The sequence below is a fragment of the Chrysochloris asiatica genome, unplaced genomic scaffold, assembly GCF_000296735.1.
Source record: "Chrysochloris asiatica unplaced genomic scaffold, ChrAsi1.0 scaffold00038, whole genome shotgun sequence".
Classification (NCBI taxonomy): Eukaryota; Metazoa; Chordata; class Mammalia; order Afrosoricida; family Chrysochloridae; genus Chrysochloris; species Chrysochloris asiatica.
The window spans coordinates 13,798,462-13,825,093 of record NW_006408556.1 but is presented as its reverse complement, the minus strand read 5'-3'; the positions used below and the strand labels follow the sequence as shown (position 1 = coordinate 13,825,093).

The 26,632-nt window shown below is 36.8% G+C and overlaps 1 protein-coding gene across 2 annotated transcripts in view; it reads right to left on the bottom strand.

Moving 5' to 3' along the window:
* UBR2 (ubiquitin protein ligase E3 component n-recognin 2) overlaps positions 1 to 26,632 on the bottom strand; it is a 138,740-nt gene that overhangs the window by 59,944 nt on the left and 52,164 nt on the right. Inside the window, exons 5-14 of one of the 2 annotated variants that reach the window (XM_006860463.1) lie at positions 24,799 to 24,929; positions 19,956 to 20,094; positions 19,253 to 19,315; positions 16,503 to 16,623; positions 14,984 to 15,091; positions 14,138 to 14,226; positions 12,559 to 12,657; positions 5,462 to 5,625; positions 5,275 to 5,374; positions 4,305 to 4,433 (exon numbers count right to left, since the gene is read on the bottom strand). In XM_006860463.1, coding sequence (XP_006860525.1) covers positions 4,305 to 4,433; positions 5,275 to 5,374; positions 5,462 to 5,625; positions 12,559 to 12,657; positions 14,138 to 14,226; positions 14,984 to 15,091; positions 16,503 to 16,623; positions 19,253 to 19,315; positions 19,956 to 20,094; positions 24,799 to 24,929 — 1,143 coding nt within the window. Of the gene's footprint in view, positions 1 to 4,304; positions 4,434 to 5,274; positions 5,375 to 5,461; positions 5,626 to 12,558; positions 12,658 to 12,727; positions 12,827 to 14,137; positions 14,227 to 14,983; positions 15,092 to 16,502; positions 16,624 to 19,252; positions 19,316 to 19,955; positions 20,095 to 24,798; positions 24,930 to 26,632 lie in introns of both variants that reach the window. The other variant, XM_006860464.1, reaches the window with a different exon arrangement.

The following is a 26,632-nucleotide window of genomic DNA, read 5'->3' as shown; positions in this document are numbered from 1 at the left end:
ATTAAAAACAAAAAATGAAATTTGCCCTGAACATCTTGATATCAAATATCAAGAGGTAAATGAAACTCAATCTTCCACCTGGACTTTACATGCTATACACACCTCAGTAAATGACACCTCTACCTGCATGTTACTGTTATTGTTAGGTGCCACCTAGTCAGTAACCACTCACAGCAACCATACGCATTGTTAGGTGCCATCTAGTCGGTAACGACGCACAACAGAACTAAACACTGCCTGGTCCTGTCCCAACCTCACAACCAATGCTACATTTAAGTCTACCACTGGGGCCACTGTGCCAATTCATCTCATTGGGGGGGTCTTCCTCTTTTTCTCCAACCCTCCATTTTAACAAACATGGTATCTTTCTCTAGGGACTGGTCCTTCCTGACAATATATCTGAAGTATGAAAGATAAAGTCTGGACATCCTGGCTTCCAGGGAGCATTCTGGTTGAACTTCTTCCAACACAGATTGGTTTGTTCTTACAATGCCAACTCAACATGGTACAACTGGGTGGTTTGTTCTTTTGGCAGTCCATGGTACTTTAATATTCTCCTACAACACTTTAACTCAAATGCATTGATTCTTCTACGGTCTTCCTTATTCACTGCCCAACTTTCACATGTATATGAAGTTATTGAAAATACTGTGGCTTTTATCAGGCATACATTAATTAGTTCGCAAACTGACATCTTTGCTCTTCAACACTTTAAAGAGGTCTTGATAGCAAATTTGCCTAATGCAGTATGTAATTTGATTTCTTGATGGCTGCTTCCATGACTACTGATGGCTGATCTGAACAAAATGAAGCCTTTGACACCTTCAATCTTTTCTCTACGTATGATGTTATTTATTGGTCCAGTAGTGAGGATTTTTGTTTTCTTTACACTAAGGTACAACCCATACCAAAAGCTGTAGTATTTGAGGTCCTCTTCAGTTTCAACAAGCAGGGCTGTATCATCTGCATATCGCAGGTTGTAATGAGTCTTCCTCTAATCCTGATGCCATGTTTTTCTTCATATAATCGTTTCTTAGGTTATTTGCTCAGCATACAGATTGAATAAATTAGTAAAATAATACAACCCTGGTACACATCTTTCCTGATTTAAAACCATTTAGTGTTGTTTTGTTCTATTTGAATAACTGTCTCTTGGTCTATTTACAGGTTCCTCATGAATTAAGTGTTCTGGAATACTCATTCTCCGCAATGTTGTTGATAGCTTGTCATAATCCACATAACTGAAAGTCTCTGCATAGTCAAGAAAGCACAGGTATTCTTTTCGGTATTCTCTACTTTCAGCCAAGATCCATCTGACATCACCAATAATACAATGCATTCTTGAATCTGGCTTGAGGAAGTTCTCTGACAACGTATGGTTACAGCCTTTTTTGAATGCTCTTAAGCAAAATTTTGCTTGCATGGGGTATTAATGATATGTGATGATTTTTTAACTCTGTTGGGTCACCTATCTTTGGAATGGGCACAAATATGGATCTCTTCCAGGCAGTTGGCCAGGTAGCTGTCTTCCAAATTTCCTGGCATAGATGAATGAGTGCCTCCAATGCTGCATCAGTCTATTGAAAGATCTCAATTTGTATTCCATCAATTCCTGAAGCCTTGCTATTTGCCAATGCCTTCAATGCACCTCGGACTTCTTCCTACAGTACCATTTGCTCTTGATCAAATACTACCTTTTCAAATGGTTAAACACCGACCATCTATTTCTAGTACAGTGACTCTGTATATTCCTTCCACCTTCTTTTGATGCTTTCTACATCATTCAATATTTTCCCCATAGAAATTCTTCAATATTTCAAGTTGAGGCTTGAATTTTTTCTTCAGTTTTCCTCAGCTTGAGGAATGCTGAGCAAGTTCTTCCCTTTTGGTTTTCTAACTCCTGGTCTTTACACATTTTTAAAATAATATTTGACTTTGCTATCTCGAGCTGCCTTTTGAAATTTTCTATTCAGTTCTTTTATCTCATTTCTTCCATTTGCTTTAGCATCTCTATAATGGATATCAAGTTTCAGAGTCTCTTCTGACATCTACTTTGGTTTTTTCCTTCTTTCTTGTCTTTTTAATGACCTTTTGCCTTCTTTCTCTCAGATGTTCTTGATGTTATCCTACAATTTCTCTGGTCTTCAGTCTTCAGTGTCTAATGCATCAAATCTGTTCTTCAGGTTATCTCTCAATTCAGGTAGGATTATGTTCAAAATCATTTTTGGCTCTTGTGGACTTGTTTTAATTTTTTTCAGCATCGGCCTGAACTTACATGAGCAATTGATGGTCGGTTCCACAGTCTTCCATTGATTGTCGGTTCCACAGTCTTCCCCTGGCATTGTTTTGGCTGATGATGTTCTGGCTGTCTCTTTTCACAAATGTTTTCAATTTGATTTCTATGTATTACGTCTGGTGAGGTTCCTATAAAATCATCTTTTATGCTGTTTAAAAAAAGTATTTGCAATAAAGAAGTTACTGCAAAATTCTATTTTGCAATTTACAGTATAGTTTCTATCACCAAGGCCATATTTTCTAACTACTGATCCTTTATCTTTTTTTCCAACCTTTTGCATTCAATCACCAGTAATTATCAACACATCTTTTTTTTAAAAATGTTTTATTGTGAATTATGTGATAGTTTAGATGGGGAACATTAGCTTTACATTCATCCAACTGTATATTGTTTCATTGCCATGGTTACAATCCCCTCCATGCATCATCAACCAACCAAAGGATATACCCTGAAAGCCTGTCCCCCGGTCTTCAGCACACAACCCCTCTCCCTCTCTGGGTCTAGAGTTCCCAGCTACGCTATCTCTCCACGTCAGCATCTCTGCTTCCACCTCTAGCGTCACTGCTTCTCTGGGTAGGATCTCGCACTTCGCTCTTCTCCTTTGATGGTCCCAGGGACCTCCACTCCTGGACTGCAAAGTCAGTCACTCCCCTCCTTTTGCTACAAACATCTACCTTTACATTTACAACCCTTAGTCAGTCCTGAGAACAATTACTCACTACTGTACCATAAGAGACCTATCCCCATCTTCTTTTTATCAGCTCTGCCCAGACAGATTGGATTCTACTCAGTGGAGATCCTACCTTCCCCCGTGCCCTCTGGTCAATACATCTTGACTGCATGTTTGATTAATTATAGAATGAAGAAGTTGATAGAATTCTTCAATTTCATCATCACTGACTCTAGTGGCTCTTGCATAAATTTGAATAATAGTGATATTAACTGGTCTTCCATGGAGGTGTATGGATCTTATCCTATCACAGACAGTTTTGGACTTTCACACAGATCTTGATAAGCTCTTTTTGATGATGAATGCAACACCATTCCTCCTCTATTTGTCATTCCCGGCAAAGTTAAACATGTGATTGTCAGACTCAAAATGGCTAATGCCAGTGCATTTCAGTTCACTAATGCCTAGGATATCAATGTTTATGCATTCCATTTCATTTTTGACAGCTTTCCATTTTCCTAGATTCATACTTCATACATTCTATGTGTTGAATATTAATGAATTATTAATTACTAGCTGTTTCTTCTCATTTTGAGTTGTGCCCCATCAGCAAAACAAGATCCCATTCATGTCATTATGGTCAATTCTACTTTGTGGAGGCAGCTCTGGTGCTGAAAGTGTTTGTTTTTCATAAGGTTTTCAGTGACTAAATATTCAGAAGCAGTCTGTCTCTCCTTCTTTCTAGTCTTTCTCTGTCTGGAAGCTTAGCTGAAACCTGTCCACCATAGATGACCCTGCTGGTATTTTAAATACCGTGGCAGAGCTTCCAGTATCACAACAACACGCACGCCACCACAGTACAACAAAGTGGTGGTCTACATTGTTTTATTAAGTAAGACAAAATGTACTTACCTTCCATCTATAAATTCAGTCAAGTTAAAAAAGTTAAAATGCAAGTCTTAGAATAAAACTTGGAAAATAGCTAGGAGCAGTCCTGGTGTGGTGCTATGGGTTAATTCACTGGACTGCAAGGCTGGTTTGAAACATAAGGTCAGTGGTTCAAGCTCACCAACCGCTCCTTGGAAACACTATTCAGGGTCACTCTGAGTCGGAATCAACTTGACGGAATTTAACATTAGCTAAGAGATCACCAAGATTTTCTCCATATCTCACAATTTACCTAGGAATCTCCCTTTTCTACTCCACCCCACAATAAAAGAAAAGCAAAAACAATTGTCATTGAGTTAATTCTGACACACAGTGACCCAGAGTAGGTCAGAGTAGGGGGGAAGTTAACAGTTTGCACTATCTAGGGATTCCATACAACAGGAAACTCACGTCTAATGCACACCAGTCCTGCATCATTGAAATGACATGTGTTAATTTCACTTGTAGCGTAAAGGCTGCTTCCCACTCGGGTTCCATTTCAATATGCTGTCCTACTTGACGTGTAATTGGATCCATTCCCTTAAGGGCAATAAAAAGATATATGAATAAAAATATTGGCTCTCTTACAGAGAAACTTTAAGAAATGATGTAGAAGAAACACACATTGATTACAAAAACAGAGCAAGTTTGAACAGGAAGCTTCACATTGTATGAGGTTATAATTTCTTAAATTAAGTGCTTATATAACATTTTCTAAAATACAAATAGAAAATTCCAATAAAGTATGGAGCAAATTATTTTAGAGACAATCTTATAAATCTCAAACAATACAACGTAGATTTCAGAAGATTGCTACAGGAACAATAATAGTATTTCTTTAGATTCTCAGTGATGTCTTCTTACAATTAAAATTGGCTAAATATACCAGTTCATCTTACTTCTAGATTTTGCTTTCTATATAGAAATGTTTCAAAGAAAAGAGAACTACACAGAAAGGAAAAAAATACTATACTGCATAATATAAATATTACACTAGGAAAGAGAAAAAGAAATATGGAAACAAAAGAATTTAAATAGCGGTTTCTCAAATAACTAACTGAACTATACTTCTATGTGAACATAGTAAAAAACAAAACCCAAAACAGTTGCAATTGCCAAAGAAAGAATGTTATTAGGAACCAAAAGTATGACCAAATACAAAAGAGCAGTAGATGCCAGAACCTTTGCTGTGATCTCATTCTCTCTACAACTTTCTATGAATTTCCAATTTAAGAGCAGCTTCTGGGTCCAAATTGCTCTTTTGGAAATGTGCCCAAAATGAAGAAAATGCACACACAGAAAAATGTTGACTTCAATGAATTAAAATTAAAGAATAAAAAAATCAGCATTTCCTTTTTAAACTGTGTCAATTTCTACATACCTGCATACATTTCAGTAATTCCAAAAAGGCATCAAACCCTTCTAGGAACTTCTGCCTCAGCTCATCTGACCACTCAGTTGGCTTGCTAATTAACACATACCTGAGCAAGATAACAATAATAATGAATAAATCAACACTGACATTTGATAAGTTGTAACTGTTTTGACAATGGAAAAGAAAATATTACTTGAGATCCAAAATAAGGCTCTGAACTCTTCGAAACTTGAAAGCTTGCAAAGCAGTGTATCGTTCAAACTGAAACCTTCCCTGGGCATCTCGGTGCCTTAAATGATCCATAAAAGTCTTAATGATAATGGTCATCAGATTTTCTTCTGTGATGAGCATTCGAGCCTACAACAAAGAATATGAAAGTCCATGGTAATAAAAAAGGATTTACTAGGAAAGTTAAAAAAAAAAAAAAAAAAAAATGTTACCACCATTGCTGTTTCAATTTTTCCAAACAACTATATAATATTATCAAAGACCAAAACCTTTGACCAATAAACAACATCCATATAAATGGAGAAAAGATTGAAGGTGCTAAAGACTTTATTTTGTATGGATCAACCATCATCACTCATAGAAGTGGCAGTAAAGAAATCAAGTGACGTACTGTTGCACAAGACCTCTTTAAAATGTTTAAAGCAAATAAGTCAGTTTTAGGACTAAGGTGCCTCTGACCCAAGCCATGGTATTTTTAATCGCCTCATTAGCATGTGAAAGTAGGACAATGAGTAAGGAAGACCACAAAAAAATTAATGTATTTGAGTTAGGGTGTTGGAGGAGAATATTAAAAGTACCCATGGACTACCAGAATAACAAACCAATCTGTGTTGGAAGAAGTATAGTCAGAATGGCTCATTAGACACTAGGATGGCCACACTTCATCTCTCATACTCTGCCCATATTGTCAGGAGGGACAAGTTTCTGGAGACATCATGCGGAGGGGGTCATCAAGTGGAGGGTCAGCGAAAAAGAGGAAGACTCCCAATGAGAAGGATTGACACAGTGGCAGCAGCAATAGGCTCAAGTGTAATAACGACTGTGATTGGCACAAGACTTGGAAGTGTTTTGTTCTGTTGTGCATAAGGTTCCTATGAGTTGATACCATCCTGACGGCACCTAACAATAACATATCATAAATGTATTACGGTATATTTCTAAATGACAATTATTTATTTAGTCCAATTGCCACAGGTATGAAGTAACAATTAAAAATCATGGAAAAAGATGCCAGAATGTTAGGAGAAAGATCCAAGGCTCATTATTCAAAGACAATTCAAGGTATGAGTCTGAACTATACTGTAAGGTCTGAGTCTGAAGTACACAGTAAATATTCCTTAACTGAAGCATTTAGATACCTACAATGGTATGGTATAATTATTCTAGGATCCAGTGGTTTGTATCAGAGATTCCCTAATATTCAGAACAAAATCCTATTTCCTCTTAATTTCCTTACTTAAGGTTTATTTTAAAAAATCTTTTCATTTCTATGTCGTTGAATTGGTTCTGACTCTTAGCAACCCTGTATAGGGTTTTCTGAGGCTGTAAAGGTTTGCAGAAGCAAAAAGCCTCATGTTTCTCCTGAGGAGCTGCTGGTAGATTTGAACTGCCAACTTTGTCATTCGGAGTCCAGTGCTCATCTTACAGTGCACTTACAGTGCTTACATCTTATACTGCACTCCCACTTTCTATGTATTGTTGTTGTTGTAAAGTGCCATCAAGTCGGTTCTGACCCATAGCGACCCTGTATAGGGTTTCCGAGGAGCAGCTGGTGAGCTTGAAACCGCTGACCTTGCAGTTCAAACGGCTTTGCAGTCTGGCGCATTAATCCACAGCACCACACCAGGACTCCTTCTATGTACAGACATATACATTTATCTATTTTTGAATAAGCAAATATATTTATGATGTAAAAACACAACAGGTAAAAAGTTTCCCAGCTCCTGAGGTCCCCTTCCAAAGCCAACAATGCTCATTAACAGCTTCCTGTACCTTCTTCTAGAGATGGCAAGTAGATATACACACATATACACCTATCCCTCATCTACTGACTATCTTGTTATCTGACAATCTGCATTTATGACAATAGTAAAAAAGCTACTACCTTCCTAGTCTGCACATTAACAACAAACACCTGGCAGTAACAGACACTGAGGTGTGAGGCAAGAATAACGTTGGCTGTGATGGGTAAGGTTATGTGTCAACTTGGCTGGACCATGATTCTCAGTGGTTTGGAAGTTATGTAATGTTGCGATTTGGCAGTTATGTAATGATGTAGTCATTCTCTGATTATTTTGCGTAATGAAGATTTTCAATTAACAACCTTGGAACCTAACTACGTTGATAAGTGAGGAGTAGGTATATATACATTATATACACACAAATACATATAATAAGTATTTACATATTGAAAACATACAATATGGGGGAGAAAATTATTCATGGGCTAGAAGGTAGACACATGTTAACATGGGTGGCAGGGCAAGCAATATACAAGAGGGAGGTTAGCAGAGGAAAGATGAAGGAAGCAGGAGACACAGGGTCATTATAATGAAGGAAAATATGATTTCTTGAATGTAAAATTGATAATGTACTCTGCAAACCTTCACGCAATTCACAATAAAAAGTACAAAAACCCAACATATAAATATGAGAATATATAATTTTATCTATGTTTTCTTTCCCCCAAAATAGTGTATTATACTGGTCGCTATGGGTTGGAATCAACTCAATGGCACTTAACAATAAGAACAACACTATGCTTTTGTACTAGATGTATTTTAGAGATTGCCTCTTGTCTGTTCACATAGATTTTTCATTCTTTTCATTATCACTAGGTCTTTGTCTCATAATTTATTTAAGCAGGGCCCTACTGATAAAACTCACGGCGGACTCTAGTCGTGTCATGAGTCAAAAGTGACTAGATGGCAGCGTGTTTGGTTTTTGGTTTTCTACTAGTAAAGACATTTGGGTTGTTTTCAGTGTTATTACAAACAGCTACAACAAATATTCAATGTATACAGTTGTACTGTATTTTAGTATAGTTTCCAAGAAGTCGAATTACTGTGTTCAATGGCATGCAAATTTTAAATTTTTACTGGTACTACCAAATGGTCTCTGTAAAGAGGTTTACACCAAATTACAAGACCCACTCGTCTCTCTAATGTCATCAATAATAGACTACAATTTCAAACATTTTGATCTTTGCAATTCTGATCATTTTAATATATATGTTTACTCTAAAGTTGAAAAACATTTCATACCAATTTACATTTCCTTTTATATCCCTAGTAAAGTCAGTGAGTCTAATATTCCTTTGAAGACATTTTTTATTCTAATACAAAAAGATCACGACTCTCCCTCTATCTTTCTAGTCCTAATACTTTTAAGAGTATAGCTAACCTGTACTATGTATGTTTCAGGCTATTATTGATACAAGGCAACCACTTAACCAGGCCTAACAATAGTGAGCTCTGGTAGCGTAGTGGTTACGAATCGGGCTGCGAACCTTAAGGTCAGCAGTTCGAAACTACCAGCCGCTCCGCGGGAGAAAGATGAGGCTTTCTACTCCCGTAAAGATTTACACCCTCGGAAACCCTATACAGGGTCGCTATGGGTCAGAACCGACTCGATGGCACATAACAACAACAACAATAGTGAATATCAGGTATTTAACAATACTGCAAGTTGCATGAAAACAAGAGGATAAAAAATGATTAAGGTAATAGTCTAACAATGTAGTTAAGTTGTATTTTAATAGATTAACTTCTAGAATCGGCAGATAAGATGAAGATCTATACAATCAATTTACCTTGAAAATCTCTTAAATCAACATTGCATCCTCAAGATTTAAGCCCAAAGCTCAGTGATCAAGTTTAGATGTCAAATTAACGTAATAGTCATAGTCAAGTATGAAGGGGGATGCTGACTGGTTAAGTAAAAGGATTTCCTTTTTGCTTGTTCAATTCGCTCATTTTAAGGAAGATAAACATGAGTATAATGTAAATTTCACCTAAGGAAAAACTCTGATAAGCCTTCTTACAAGATGTAAAGCCGATGACAAAAGCTCAGTTGAGAGATAAGTCAGTATTATTAAGAGTACAAATCTCACCAACCAATGCATTTATTTTCAGATTCATTCACTGAATAGTTTTGGATCAAATTCTAAATTTGGGTGCTGAATTTAAAAAAACACAAAAACAAACAATACGGTGGTGGTGATTCTGTTGTTGTTGTTAGTTGCCATCATGTCAATTCTGACTCATGGTGACCCCACATGTGTCACGGTAGAATTGTGCTTGACAGGATTTTTCAGTAGCTGTTTTTTCAGAAGTAGATTGTTATAACCTTTATAGGGTTTCCACTCCTTTGGAGCAACTGATGGACTGGAACTGCTGACCTTGCAGTTAAGAGCCCAATGTGTAACCCGCTACACTACTAAGGCAATCAGCCAACTACTATTGGGAGCTAGCTAGACATTTCTACTTCTGAAAAGAACATATATTTAACACAGTTACAAACAGAAAAGCAGGATAAAAAACCTTATCCTAAATAGTGTGGCCCAAGTGATTAAAGTCTCTTAGTTCCAACTTACTTTATCAAACGTGTACTCAGTCAGCTTGGCTTTATCTACATTGTTGCTAACTTTTCAATGTAACTTGCAACATTAAATATCTAACATTATTGTATTGGTTCTAGTACTTCTCATTGGTGGTGGTGGTGGTTATGTGCCGTGGAGTTGGTTCCGACTCATAGCGACCCTGTATAGGGTTTCTGAGGCTGTAAATCTTTACGGGGATCAGAAAGCCTCATCTTTCTCCTGTGGAACAGCTGGTAGTTTTGAACTGCTGACCCTGAGGTTACCAGCCCGATTCGTAACCACTATGTTATCAGAGCTCCTACCTACCCTAAAATAGTTATTTCTTGATTTTCTGGCCTACAATTCACTTTGCTTTAATAACATTACTGCTGTTAGTGGACAGCAACTCAATACTTACTCCTGGTGACCCATGTGTGCATTGAACTGCTCCATAGGGTTTTCAAGGCTGTGACTTTTTGGAAGCAGGTCATCAGGCCTGTTTCCCCAGGTGCCTGCAGGTAGGTTTAAACTGCCAACCTTTTGGCTAGTCTTTGAACAATAAATTGCTTGCATTACCCAAGAACTCCTAATAACAGTTTTTATTCATTTTATGTAATTCATATTCAGTCTGCAATTGCAAATCTAACACCATATTCAAAATGAGCCAAATTCTCCCCTTAGACACTGAAAAAGTTCACTGAATAATAATAATAATAAAGGCTGTGTGCACATATTTTCAAATTAAATTAAACATCATATACATACATATATAAAGATAATACTGGCTGAGGACACATTTAATAAAATAAACTGGAACTAGATCCCCTCATGACTTGAAATATAAATACTTACTCTAGGTCCAACTAGAAATGAAGACTGAATTAACTATAAGGTAATATTGATTCAAAAAATATGAGTAAGTTCCATTTTCACCAATATATAGGGATCAATGGCAACTGGTTTGGTATAGAGATGTGGGGAACTGACTCTAATTCTCTTCCAGTTTTCCCCTCAATCAATTTAGGCAGGATAGAGGCTAAGAAGCCACGTAGCAAGTCTAGAAGAGCAGAGTAATGACTGTGGCAGTTTTTCCAAGTGGAAAGAAGCCCAGGCTCTCAACTGAGAACCTTCAGAGGGCATGTCTCAGATGTCAGTAGAACCAAAACAATTAGGAGTCATGCCAATCAATCCCTGACTGAACCAAGGTTATGAGTCTCATTTGATCAGCAAAACAAGGTTAAGGGTTAATTAGCAGAATTATACCCTGCAGAATCTACAGAATTTTCTTTCTCTTTTAAATAAAGAGTATCCTAACAGAAAGAAGAAAGAGAAAACGAGGCACTAATCATATTTAAAGAGACGTTGTTAAGTGCCACAGAGTTGGTTTCAACTAATAGCAGCCCTGTAAGACGGTTTCCAGAGGTTTTATATCTTTTGAGGGAACAGAAAGCCTCATCATTCTCCCAAGGTGGGTTCCAATTGCAGACATTGTGGTTTGCAGTCCAGAGCTTATCCCATAGTGCCACCACATTTAGACTGCACTAAAATCTATCCGCAAACAAAAGTAATCTATAGGGAAAAATCATAAAAAACAAAACAGAAACTCTGAAAAAGACAAGTGGCCAGTAAAATAACTGTCGAATGACCTCAAGTCTATATAATTTGGCCCCTGCCTACTTTTCTGGTCTCATTTTTCAACCTTACTAGCCTTCTTTCTCTATTACCCCATACAGGTAATATTCCTCCCTACTCCAGGACTTTCTCAAGTGTGGGTCCTTCCACAAGAATACCCTCCCCTCTTTAGTCCACATCTCTCCAAGATAAAGATACCTTTTTTAGGGAAACCGTCTCTGAATTGAGAAAAAGGCCAATTCTACTGCTCTCTCTCAAGCACCCTGATTCTACAGAGTTTTAGTTACAATTTTAATTCACTATATATGAATCTCCATATTATAAGTTCCAAGAGGACAGGGACCAAGAAACATTCACCACTGTATTCTTGAAGCCTAGAATTGAATACCTATAAAAAATAGGTTGTTGTTTGTGAAGTGCTGTCAAATCAATTCCGATCCATAGTGACCCTGTATAGGGTTTCTGAGGAGCATCTGGTGAGCTTGAACTGCCGACCTTTCAGTTCAAACGGCTTTGCAATCTGGCGCGTTAACCCACAGTGCCACACCAGGATGCCAAAATAGGTACTCGATAAATATTTGCTGAGTGAATTACACATCAAGTTTTAATTACTGTACAATGCTTTTAGAAAAAGATTATCCAATCATTCTAGTTGCCTTAGCTACCTCTCCCCTCACCAAGGAACTTACTCAAAATATGAGATGGTACACAATATGCTGTCTAATTCTAACATCCTAAGACCAAATTCATTAAATGAATTGCCTAAATTTTAGCTCATATTCATCAGTTCAAAACTAAAGGAAGGACTAAGAGAAAGTAAGGATTAAGAGCTTTTTAATAAAAATTTTAATAGTAGGAAGTTGTTCACAGGTGTTTTTTTCCCCTTTAAATGGCACCTCCCCCTTTGATATTCAAAGATATGCTTTAGTATGGTTGAAGGTGTCTGACTTCTGATTGCACATTAATGAAATATTCTATTCAGAAATACACAGATCTTAGTTTTCCATTATTTTAAGGCTTTACTTCTGTTAACAGAAAACAAAAGTTCTTCTTAGTCTGTCAGTACTTACAAGCGAAGGGACTGTGAATATCTGTACCGAGAGGTCTGCGATTGAAAACTCTCTGTCGTGGTCATCTGTCACATAATCACTCTGCAAACGCTCATAGTTCTATTAAGAAGGCAAAAAAAGGCAAGGAGTGCCAGCTATCAGTTACAAAGAAAAGGCAAGCACTACTCACCAGAGTAGGTGCGGTGAAGAACTGGACAGACAGAGCAGTCACGGACACTGCTCGCTCGTGATCATCTTCCATAAAATCTCTCTGCAACTGCTGGTAATTCTAAACAACAAGGGGGAGATTCACCTCTAATCCACATTGACCAAGTGTTTAAGAATTACAATGAGAAGTCAGTGCTGGAGGAAGTCAATAAGATAATACTGCTATTTGATGGAGAACAGAAATAATTCCTAAAAATTAAACCCTGTAAAAATTGCTTAACAGTAGCTAATACAATGGCAGCTCATGAGCCAAAATAGGAAATAACAGCTAGTAAAAACCACATTATCAATACACACTGGTGAGACTAAACCACAAGAGTTTCACTGTCTGATGAAATTAGACAAATTACTTTGTATGCATATCAGAATCACCTATGTGGCTCTTTTCAAAGTACACAAACGAAGGCTTCACTTGGTGGATCTGCTTTGGTAAGTCTGAGAAAGGAATACAGACATGTATTTTGAAAGAGACTCCCAAATGATTTTAAAATTGTTTTCTTAGTTAAAAATATTTTTAACTCAGAAAAATACAACATATAGTAACTGAGCATAATTCAGTAAAATTAACATAAAGTTCATGATTCTTAAATTCTACATGTCATTTCAACAAAAACTATTTTCTCATAATATATACAGTCTAATAGAAACAATATGACTTCACAATGGTTTACATTCTTCATTTATCATTTGTTACCTGCTGAACCAAACAAAGGAATGTACACTGCAAGATGAGCATTCATATTTTCATGGGAGACAATAAGCAAAAAAAGTCTCACTTTGCTAACATTTTGTTCTACTAATAAAAAGATCATTTTTCAAGTTTTGTAGAATTTAAAATCAAAACACATTACTACCACTAATTTTAGAAAACCTGGATATAATCATAAGCTATGGTTACTCCCTTTTTGTAAAAAACAGTGTATTGCTGAGTTTTTGGTGTACACAGCAAGTTGTTGTGTTGTTGTTAAGTGCCTTCGAGTTGGAGCCGACCCATAGCGACCCTGTACAGGGTTTCTGAGGGTGTAAATCCTTACGGGAGTAGAAAGCCTCATCTTTCTCCCACTGAGCGGCTGGTAGTTTCGAACCACCGACCTTAAGGTTCGCAGCCCAATTCGTAACCACTACGCTACCAGAGCTCCTTACAGCAAGTTAGGTGACAGTTGAGTTCAGTATTCAGTGACAGCTGAGCATGACTGTGCTTTGCTTTGTTTCATTTCTAGTGCTCTAGTTTCCTTCTCATCTTTACTTTTGAATAATTGTTGACCTTTTTGGTCTCATACAGATGGTTTTTAAATAGAACACCAATCTTACCTGTATAGGTACGCTTCACATAATCTACTTTGTTAATCTTCAAAACCGAGAAACAACTTACTTTTGCAAATCGAATAGCAAACAGTTTCTTATATTTCAAATCCATAAGAAGACTGCTCATGAATAATTGATGATACACACTCCTAACACCTGTTAAGAAAAAAATCAGAATGTAAGATTAGGACATACCAAACAAATGAAAAACTACATTGTCAACGTTTTTAGACAGTCAATTACATTTTAAGTTTCATATGCAAAGCTTTTCACTTATAATTCTAACCCCTTTCTAAAGAACAAAGTTTGTTTCTTATTCATTTAACAGTTCAGGAGGAGTGTTTCAAGTGCCGTGTCACTCTGCTCTATGCAGTCATTTGGGGATGCAGGCTCCTTCTCAGTGACTCTGTCATTTCCTAGAACAGTGCTTCTCAAACTATTTGTGGAGAAGACTGCCTTTTTCACCTTCTAAAAACAAGAAGTAAAATGCATATAACATAAAATTATCCATTGAAGAGTATACAATTCAGTGATATTTAGCTTACCAACAACGCTGTGCAACCATTTCTTTCTAGTTTAAGAACTCTTCCAGTCCCTGCAAATACTCCATGCTAACTAAGTAATCATTACTTAGTCTATCTCCCAGCCTTTAAAATACAATTTTCTAACAAAATATTCTACATAAATACAGAAAAACACTAAGTATTTTAGTGTTTTGCTCCATTTCTCATTTCCAAAGATTATTACACAGAACACCAAAAATGTGTATCCCCCCGAAAGAATAAGACACATATGCTAATCTTTAAAAGCATACATAAGTTAACTTCTCAAATAAGGAGGAGAAGGGGAGGTTTTAAAATTATAACTACCTAAATAGCTTACTCTGTACCTTCAAAATAGTTAAGAAATTTACCTTTCCACAATTTGGAATCACTAAGCATCAATCTATCCACAAGAGAACAATTTTCACCATCTGGCCCTTCTTGCAAACCAACTTGGCATAAAATTCGGCGAAGGCCATCTTGAAACAGAGAGAAAAGTCATCATAAAGATCTAACTTCAGATACTTAAAATAAAGTGGCATTTTACTAAAACTGTCCAAAAGGATCTGCAGAATTCCATGTTTTATTACATGTCAAATTTATTCAGAAAAAGTAAATATATTAATTAACTATTTATTTCACAAACAGGAGAAAAATTCCAAATCTTGTACTGTTACCAACACTTACTCCAGAATACCAACTATATGCCTGTAAGAAAGGCAATAACCTCTTAGGCTTTAAAGAATTTAATGAAAGAGGAACAGCTGAAAGTAGTATCCTTCAAGCACTTACACTAAGTAAGCCGTATTCGAGAAAAGCTGCTATACATCTCATAATGACAAAAGGGAGGTGTAATATGAAATTTAAAACAATGTATAACCTCTGTATAATACTTTCCACTGTATTTTATTAATGTTATACAAAAATGTTCCTCGTTAATTAAACAAATATTCACTGAGTACCTACCACTTACAGGCCTTAGGACCTAGAAGACAAGTTCCCAATCTTTTTAAATAGTAAAACTTGTCAAAGTTCTTCATGTGCTAACATAAGCATTAAAAGAACCAACAAATGTAAAACTTTTTGTTCCGTATCTTATCATCTAAATCACTTTTTTTTAGTCTGTCTTCAAGAATACAAAATAACCAGGAAAAAAACAGAGTAACTTTAATTTTAAAAGTCACGAAATACAGAACAGTTAAGAGGATAAAGAGAAAATCTTACATAAATAATAAACATATACTAAAAGTGATACTGCAAAATTTTAAGCAGAAAATTTGCTTCACTGATACTATTCATTAGTCCTGTAGACTATTCATTAGTCCTGTAGGTAGAACACTGCACTTGGCATATAGATGCTCAATGGCAAACATAAACATTTAAAAAAATTAAGGCCAAGAAAAATAATTGGAAAGACATTTATTTGAAAGGGCAGCAAATACGTTCTTCTAAATCTCTACCCTTCCATTATCTGCTCTCAACTGTCAGTTCAATGTGCTAATGCTCTTTCAATAGCTTTTCAAATACAACTGTTAGGAATATTCTTTATAGTAAACATCAGAATTTCATTTATCCATATCACCACTCCTACCTGAAGAACATTATAAGAGAGAACTAAGATCAATCCCTATTTTACCCCATTGAGTTAAGAGTAGGGGAGGAAGGCAGAAGAAGTTGTTTTTAAATAAAGTTTGTGAGATTTATATTGCATTAGAATTTTAAACACTATTCTTTACCCAGAGCTTCTTGCAATTATTTGACTACAGAATTTCCTGTGCATATACTCCAAGTAGACATTTTAAAATGTAAAATTAAAGCAACCCCCCCTCCCCAATATATTGCAAGGTCATATGCGTGCACTTTTAACTGTTTATTTACAACACAACCTACCAGAATATCCAATAATACTTCCCAGCCAAGATAAAAGTTTCAAACCAAAATTTTGATGTGCAACAATAGACGAATGCATAACTTGAACTTTGAGTGGCTTGGTCTGTCGACTGGTATTCCTCTTAAAAAGAAATGGCAGGATGAAAAAAACTACTTAAAAGATACATTCAACAGTTTTTCACATATGCATGTTAAGAGAAAACACCACATTGCTTGTGTACTTGTTTCAGACCCTAATTTTCTAGAAAGCTATAATTATTTCTTAAGATTTTTTTTAAAGCTTAGCTTATGAGTAATCTAAATTTCAGTCCTATACTTGAAAATCAGCTCTTCCAATTACAGATTAAAAAAAAAAAAAAAGATTATATCTTTAATTTAATTCCTTAATGCAACTATGTTGCTGCTGTTAAGTGCCCTCAAGTTAGTTCTGATTCATAGCAACCCTGTATAGGGTTCCAAAAATCAACTGGTGGATTTGAAGCGCTAATTTAGCGGTGAGCAGTCCAGTGCTTATCCTACAGCACCACGTGAGAACTCCACTTATTAAAATAATTAACCTCACTGCATAGCTGTAATATATATATATATACACACATATATAACTTTTTACTGTGAATTGAGTGTGGTTGACAGATAAGATCATTAGTTTTACATTCAACAATTGAAACAACCAATGATTGCAATCCTTGCCATGCTACAACAGTTATTCCACTCCACCTCCCCATCCCTTCTCAACTTTGCCCTTGGGTAAATGCTGCCCTTTTGATTTTGAATGATTGTTTTGATTTTGAATGATTGACCATTCCATAGTGAGCATACCTTACTAGTGTTGCCCCCACTATGTATCTATCTACTGCTTGGCTGAATATTGGGCCATGAGGTGAGTTCCATTCTAGACCGGAAGGGTAGTCAAAGGCATGGTCTCAGGTTCCTCCAGTCTCTTTCTGAATAGCAAGCCGAGTCTTTTTTTAAAAAATAATTTTGAGTTTTGTTCCACATTTTAATCTAGTCTATCCAGGACTTTCTAAGGTATCTGATCTCTTTCAGATCAGTTAGTAGTGGTAGCTGGACACCATCTTGTTCTTCTGGTCTCAGAATCACGGAGACTGACACTCACATTTGCCATTTGTTGCTGGACTAATTGATTCCAAGCATTTTCAGTTCTCATCATTCTTCTTTTTTCCACACATGGAGAGACCAATAGCTGCGCCTTAGATGGTCACTCATGAGCTTTTAAGATCTCAGATAATACACACCATAGTAGGATGTAGAACACTGTCTTGTGGATTATGTTATGCCAACTGACCATGGTGCCCCCTGAGACTATGGTATATTGAGCCCCTGGGCCCAGCAACTAATTGCCTTAAGATGACTAATAATAGCATAGATGTAATCTTGTTATCAGTATTTTAAAAATGATTTTTCTGGTTTTATTTTTTACTTTTTGCTTGGATCTCGGGACCCCTTACTTCATTCCATCTCCATAACCCACTTTAACTCAGTATGTAATTTTTCCATGTATAAACAACAACATACATTATATATGCACACATCTTACTTTTTTCAACATAAACGTAGCTCCAACAATCTTATAAAGCTATAACTGATTTTTTGGGGGGTGGGGGGTCAGTGACCACATAATCCATAGTATAAATTTACTCAAACTTCCTCAACACAAAGTCATTCATATGTATTTTATTTCCAATAGTGGTTACGAATCGGGTTGCAAACTGCAACGTTAGCAGTTCGAAACTACCAGCTGTTCCGCAGGAGAAAGATGAGGCTTTTTGCTCCCGTAAAGATTTACAGCCTCGGAAACCCGGTACAGGGTCGCTATGAGTTGGAAGCGACTCCACGGCACATAACCACCACCACCTCTGTGACTACAAAATATCTTTGTACATATACTTACTGGTGCTTATATTTTTATGGGATAAATTCTTAGAAATGATAAAGCTTTAAAACATGTTATTAGATTGCTTCTAAAAATATGATCACAATTATTTTTAAACTAGTATTCCTATTCTCTGACTCTCTATCAGTAAGACATTTTATCACTGTAATTCTGCCATTAATAGGTATGCAGTCTCCTTGTTATTGTAGTGATCATGAGTGAGCTGGAGCCTCTTTTAATGTACCCTGGCCACTTGGGTTTCTCACTTGTGATCTGGCTTTTCAAATGCTTTGTCCATTTGTCTGTGCTGTTGCTTGTTGCCTGCACGATAATCTATAGATGCACTGTTCTCTATTATAAATACTGTCTATTCTCTGGATGTTCTGGTACTGTAGGATAAGCACTAGACTACAAGGTTGATTTGAACCACAAAGTGGCAGTTTAAACTCACCAGCCATTCCTTGGAAACCCTATACAGGGTCACATGATTTAAAACCGACTGGACGGCACTTAACAACAACAACATTCCCTGTTATAAATAGATTGACAAATTACATATTTGTCTCCTGACATTTTTATGAAATAGGTTATGTGCAGAGTTTTTATGAGCCAAAAAAAATGTTTAATTTTTCTACCTTTAGGGTTTTAGTCTTGATTAAAAAGTTCATGCCCTCCCTTAGAATGTATTTGTAATCTCCTAGATTTTCTAGATTATACTAGTATCTACATCTGGACTCTACTCTATTTCACAAGCATATCTGTCCAAAAAAATGGTATTATAAATGCCGAAATACTGAAATAGTTTTAAACTACAAAAAATAATAATAATAATGGAGTCATTTTTAGTATTACTTACCACAATCACTGATTTTGCTTGTTCACAATACTGGAAGTCTCCATATCTAACAGACCTACGCCCCTATAAATAAAGACATTTAAAGTTAGTCGAAAAAAATAATTTATTCAATATAGAGAAGTTTTGAACCAAACAAACTCGAATACAGAACAACTCTGGTCAACTTTTAATATTTACAGTGTTTACCCTATTTACTAATTCAAAGGAAAAACATTTTCCCTCAAAGCTATGTTAACGCCTTCAAACCATTAATATATGTATATTTATATGAACAACATGGAGTCCTAGTGTGGTGTTGTGGGCTAATGTGCTATACTGCAAAGTCAGTTTGAACCACAAGGTCAGCAGTTCAAGCTCACCAGCTGTTCCTCAGAAACCCCATACAGGGTTGCTATGGGTTGGAACCAACTCAACAGCACGTAACAACAATAATAATGAACGATACAACATTTATTCTTTAGGCTGCTATGATTTACATTTTCACAACCATATTTTTAGTCACTGCTAGGAGAGGGCACTTGCATTCATGTTTCCCTTTATACTCTCTATCTGGCAATAGCTTACAGATATAACAAATAGACACTCACTCGGTCAATGTTCAAATAGAATGTATGAATAGTCCAGCCTCCAACACAATTTTATGGAATTAGATACCATTAATAAAAGTTCAATTTATTATGTGACACCAAAAATTATTACTTACATCTCGATCTACTGTAGTTGCAAAGCCAATGGCTTCTTTTTGTGTACAGTTAACAGCTTTCTGAAGAGTATAAATAACTTGCTCATAGGTGTGAACTTCATCATTAAACAGCATGCAATAGTAGGTGTCGTTCTTCTCTCTGTGGGATAAACATATATTATATACTGGGTTTTTTATTTGTGTATTATCTTGCTGCTGGCTGGTTACTAAGAGCTTACTTTATTCCAAGCAATATGCTTACATACTGTGTACAAATTAGTGCTATGTGTGAAGAAGTCATTCTTGATACATGTGTTCTATAAGTACAGTGGAGAGCATATATATCGAATGTGTACTTCTGTGTACACTGGCTTTTATCAAAAACGGAAGGGTGCTAGAGTAGGATATGGCAAGTCTGGGAATGCAGAAAGGAATGGCTGGAAAAGTAATCTGAAAACTAAAGAAGTGGCTATGAGTGATTATCAACCAGGGATGGTTTTACTTCTCCCAGGGCACCAAATGGCAATGTCTGGAGAAATGTTTGGCTGCTATGACAGGGAAGGAGATTACCAACGACATCTAGCAGACCGATTAAACCAGGAATGCTGCTAAACATCCTACCATGCACTAGCCAGTTTCTTAACAAAGAAGTAATCTTTGTTAAGCCAACAGTTCAGAAGTTGAGAAACTCTGGGATAGAGAAAGGTGAAAGCAAATGGCAAAGATGAATTAGTATTTACTAATGAATGGTGGAGCACAGAGAGAAAGAAAGAGATTGTTATTAGATTAGTCTGAAGAGAGGTAGAAATCTTGAAGACTTTAATACAGACTGTGGAAACAAAGAGGAAGGATTAGAAGTTGGAAAATAATGCCTTGGTGAGAAATGATGCTGGAGATCATATCACAGAATTTTGAAAGACCAATAAGTTCTTCATTGCAAATATGATTTTTCAACATAAATAGTGACACTATAAATGGGCCTCACTAGATGAATACACAGGAATCAGACTGGCTACCTATGTGGGAAGAGACCATGAAGAAGCACAATATTATCAAATGAAACAAAGCAAGGAGCAGACTGTGGAACAAACCATTAATTGCTCTTATGCAAGTTCAGGCTGAAACTGAAGAAAATGAAAACAAATCCACGAGAGCCAAAATAGAAACAGATTTGATGCATCAGACACTAATGACTGAAGACCAAAACAGTTGTGGGATAACATCAAGAACATCATACAGGAAGTCAAAGGTCATTCAAACAACCGGAAAGAAAATGTTGTTGTTGTTGTTGTTGTTGTGACACTGAGTCAGAGCGACCCTATGCACAACAGAATGAAACACTGCCCGGTCCTGGGCCAACCTCACAATTGTTGCCACGCTTGAGCCCACTGATGCTGCCACTTTGCCAATCCATCTTGCTGTGAGTCTTCCTCTTTTTCTCTGACCCTCCACCTTACCGAACACTATATCCCTCTCCAGTGACTGGTCCCTCGTGACAATATGTCCGAAGTATGAGAGACAAAGTCTGGCCATCCTGGACTCCAAGGAGCACTTTGGCTATACTTCTTCCAACACAGATCTATTGGTTCTTTTGACAGCCTGTGGTACTTTCAATATTCTCCTCAAATGCATCAATTCTTCTACAATCTTCCTTATTCACTGTCCAACTTTCACATGCATATGAGGTTACTGAAAATACCATGGCTTGGGTCAGGCATACCTTAGTCCTCAAGCTGACATCTTTGCTCTTCAACACTTTAAAAAGGTCTTGTGCAGCAGATTTGCCTAATACAATAAATTGTTCGATTTCTTGGCTGCTGCTTCCATGAGTGTTGATGGCTGATCCAAAAAAAATGAAGTCCTTGACAACTTCAATTTTCTTCATTGATATGAATGCAGTTTATTGGTCCAGTGGTGAGGATTTCTGTTTTCTTTACTTTGAGATGTAATCGATACTGAAAGCTATGGTCTTTTATGTTCATCAGTAAATATTTTAAGTCCTCTTCACTTTCAGCAAGCAAGGTTGTGATCATCTGCATTGCAGGTTGTTAATGAGTCTTCCTCCAATCCTGATGCCATGTTTTTCTTCATATAACCCAACTTCTCAGATTATTTGCTCAGCATACAGGTTGAATAAGAATGGTGAAAGAACACAACTTTATTGCACTCCTTTTCTAATTTAAAACATTCAGTGTTCCTATGTTCTGTTTGAACAACTGCCCCTTAGTCTATGAATAGGTTCCTCATGAGCACAATTAAGTGTTCCGGAATACTCACACTTCGCAATGTTGTCCATAGCTTGTCATAATCCACACAGTAGAAGACCTCTGCAAAGTCAATAAAGCACAGGTAAACATCTTTCTGATATTCCCTGCTTTCAGCCAAGATCCATCAGACATCAGCAATGATAGCCCTTGTTTCATGGCTTCTTCTGAATCTGGCTTGAATCTTTGGAAGTTCTGTCAATGTATGGTTACAGCCGTTTCTGTACTACTTTTAGTAAAACTTTACTTGCATGGGATATCAAAGTTATGGTCTTTGATATGTCAGATGTTAGATGATATGGTAAAATCTTCTCTTCAACCTAGAGAAGGTAATCATGTCGAGGCAAAGAATGGAAAAAATGAGGAAGTTAAAAAACATAAATAGTGTTTATGTTCTTATGTAGCTCAAGAAGACAAAGTATTAAAATGGAATATGCAAAGACCTGAAGTTACAAAACCAAAAAAGAACATGCTCAGCATTTTTCAAATTGAAAGAAATGATGAAAAGAATTCACTCATGGTTTACACTATTGAAGGACTCTATGAGCAAAATATTCAATGAATGCAGGAAGTATAAAACGATAGTGGAAGGACTACACAGTCACGGTACCAAAAAGAACTGCTTGATATTAAATCATTTCAATAGGTAGCATATGATCAAGAACCAATGGCAACCTAAAATGAGGGGGCAATAAAGGCACGAAGTGACTGGTTTACAAGATTTTAAGGGCGAGTTTAGCTTAATAGTGTGTGAGGAAAGAAAGAGTACCCACTGAATAGTTTTCATCTTGTCTACATGGGTCTGGTTAAAAGAGATGGGAATAAGATTCTAATGATGGAATAGTGAGCAATTGTTATCATGACTAATTGTAACTGTCACAATTGTAAAGGTACTAGATTTGTAACAAAAATGGGAGAGTAAATCTTACAGTCCAGAAACAAAGGAACCTAGGACCATCAAGGGAGAAGATCATGGGCAGAATGCGGGACCTTATCCAGAGAAGTAGCGACACCAGAAATGGAGGCAGATACAGGAGGGAAATGGTGAGAGGGAGCAGCTGAGGACTCTATAGTCATGGGAAGAGAGGGCCTAAGAGATAGCAGCCAGGAGGCAGACTTACAGAATGTGTCCTTTGGTGTTGTAAATTATTATATATGCCTGAATTTTAAAAAAAAGAGTTAAAGTGAATAGAGAGAAACACTGTTAACTGATGGTACATGGAAGGGGCTGTAATCATTGTAAAGAAACAAGGTGTATGATTTGTTGAATGTAAAAATGATGATCTGCCCTGTAAACATTCACTCAATCTACAATTAAAAAAAAAAAAATTAGGAACACACACACACAAAGAACCAATGGCATTGCAAGAAGAAATCCAAGCTGGACTAAAGGCACTGGTGAAAAACAAGGCTCTAGAAATTGAAGGAATACAAAATAAAATGTCTGTTTCAACATATGGATGTAGTCAGCACTGGAGGTGCTCATTTATGTAAAGAAATTTGGAAGACAACTACCTGGCTAATCAACTGGAAGAGAACCATATTTGTGCCCATCCAAAGAAAAGTGACCCAATGGAATGTGCAAATCATCCAAACAACACCATTAATATTACATGCTAGTAAACTTTTGCTCAGGACAATTAAAAAACACTACAACAGTGTATCAATAGGAAACTGTCAAAAATTCAAGCTAGATTCAGAAGAGGAAATAGACTAGGGATATCACAGCTGACATTAGATGGATCTTGGCCGGAAGCAGAGAAAATCACACATATGTTTACTTGTGCTTTATTGACTCTGCAAAGGTATTCAACTCAGTCCAGTGGTAGAACCTCGATATGGTTTTAATATGGCCACAAACCAAACCACTACCTAACCAGAAGGGAGAAAGCTCAACCAATTAATGGTATCACACATATGTAAAAACTATAAAATCAAGGTTGGTTTTCTTCTGAACACTAATTTTTAAAAGAGATTATGTCCTACTTTGTTGTTGTTGTTGTTAGGTGCCATCCAGTCAGTAATGACTCATAGCAACCTTATGCACAGCAGAATGAAACACTGCCCAATCCTGGGCCAACCTCACTATTGTTGCCACGCTTGAGTCCAGCGATGCTGCCACTTTGGCCAATCCATCTCACTGTGGGTCTTCCTCTTTTTCTCTGACCCTCCACCTTACCAAACATGATATCCTTCTCCAGCGACTGGCCCCTACCGACAATATGTCTGAAGTATGAGAGACAAAGTTTGGCCATCCTGGCCTCCAAGGAGCACTCTGGATGCACTTCTTCCAAAACAGATCTATTGGTTCTTTTGGCAGCCCATGGCACTTTCACTATTCTCCTCCAACAATGTAACTCAAAAACATCAATTCTTCTACGGTCTTCCTTATTCATTGTCCAGCTTTCTTTAGCTGTATTAAAGTTTAGTAATTCCTCAAATGGAGTCATGGTGTAGCACTGTAAGATAAGCACTTAACTGCCAACCTCAACCCACCAATCACTCCTTAGAATCCTATACAGGACAGGGTTGCTATGAGTTAGAAATGGTATTTAACAACAATATTCCTCAAATACATAAAATAAATGGATTGTACTTACACCATCTCTAAATCTGTTGGCAATTCCCCTTCTTTTTCCCAGGTTAATATCTCTACTGCATACCGAAACATAATAGCAAAAATGTTATAAGTTCTTGCTATCATGTCTTCTGATAAATGCACCAGAGGATCCTGAAAGAACAGAAAGAAAATGCAGCCATGTTAATCAAATATACATTAATTCTCCTCTTTCCCATCTTACTTCCACTCCTCAAAAGACTACTATAAAAAGCTAACTGGTCTTCAGCTCCAGCTTCTCTTCATTCAATTTGATCCTATATGTTGTTGCTGTTGTTGTTAAGTGCCATTGAGTAGGTTCTGACCCACTGTGACCCCGTATAGGGTTTCCAAGGAGCAGCTGGTGAAATTTGAACCTTGTGGTTCAAACTGACTTTGCAGTCCAGCGCATTAACCCACAGCGCCACACCAGGGCTCTGACATGTTACTTCCTACTAAATGAAGCTGCCTACAACATTTTGTTTAGAGTTAATACCAACTATTGAGTTACTGAAGCAAACTATTAACTTACATTTAATTCTAATGTCTGATGAAGAAATCTAAAACTGCATTCTAGCATCTCTAAGGCCTTATATCAAATCATCTTTATAGCTTTATATACTATTAATCCCAATTTCTCATAACAGACAAATAATGTTATCCAATGAAAGACACCACCACTCGTCTGTCAGTTTGTCATACTGTGTTGGATTGTGAGTTGCTGTGATTCTGGAAGCCATGGCATGGGTATTTTAAATACCAGCAGGGTCACTCATGGTAGACAGGTTTCAGATGAATTTCCAGATGAAGACAGACTAGGAAGAAGAAATGACAAACTACTTCCAAATATTTAATCACTGAAAACCTTATGAATAGCAGAGAAACACTACCAGATACAGTGCCGGAAAATGAGCCCCTCCTGGAAGGGACTCAAAATGCGACTGGGGAAGAGCTGCCTCCTAAAAAAAAAAAAAAAGAGTTGACCGTATGATGCGAATGGAGTAAAGCCCGTGGGACCTTCATTTGCTGAGGGAGCACAACTCAAAATGAAGAGAAACAGCTGTAAACATCCATTAATAATCGGAACATGGAATGTACAAAGTATGAATCTAGGAAAATTAGAAATTGTCAAAAATGAAATGGAACACATTAAAATTGATATCTTAGGCATTAGTGAACTGAAATGGACTGGTATTGGCCATTTTGAATCTGACAACCACATGGTTTACTATGCCGGGAATGACAAGCTGAAGAGGAATGGTGTTGCATTCATTATCAAAAAGAACATATTTAGATCAGCCATGAGGTACAATGCTACAGGGAAGCGCCTACAAGTTAATACCACTATTATTCAAATTTATATACCAACCACTAAAACCAGTGAGGATGAAATAGAAGAATTCTACCAACTTCATCAATCTGAAATTGATCAAACTTGTAATCAAGATGTATTGATTATTACCGGTGATTGCAATGCAAAGGTTGGGAGAAAAGAGGAAGGATTAGTAGCAGGAAAATTTGGCCTTGGTGATAGATATAATGCTGGAGATTGCACGATAGAATTCTGCAAAATCAATGATTTGTTAATTTCAAATACCTTCATTAGACAGCATAAGAGACGATTATACACATGGATCTCACCAGATGGAATACATAGAAATCAAATTGACTACATCTGCGGAAAAAGACGATGGAAAAGCTCCATATCATCAGTCAAAATAAGGCCAGGGGCAGAATGTGGGACAGACCATCAATTACTCATATGCAAATTCAAACTGAAGCTGAAGAAAATGAAAACAAGTCCACGAGAGCCAAAATATGACCTTGAATATATCCCA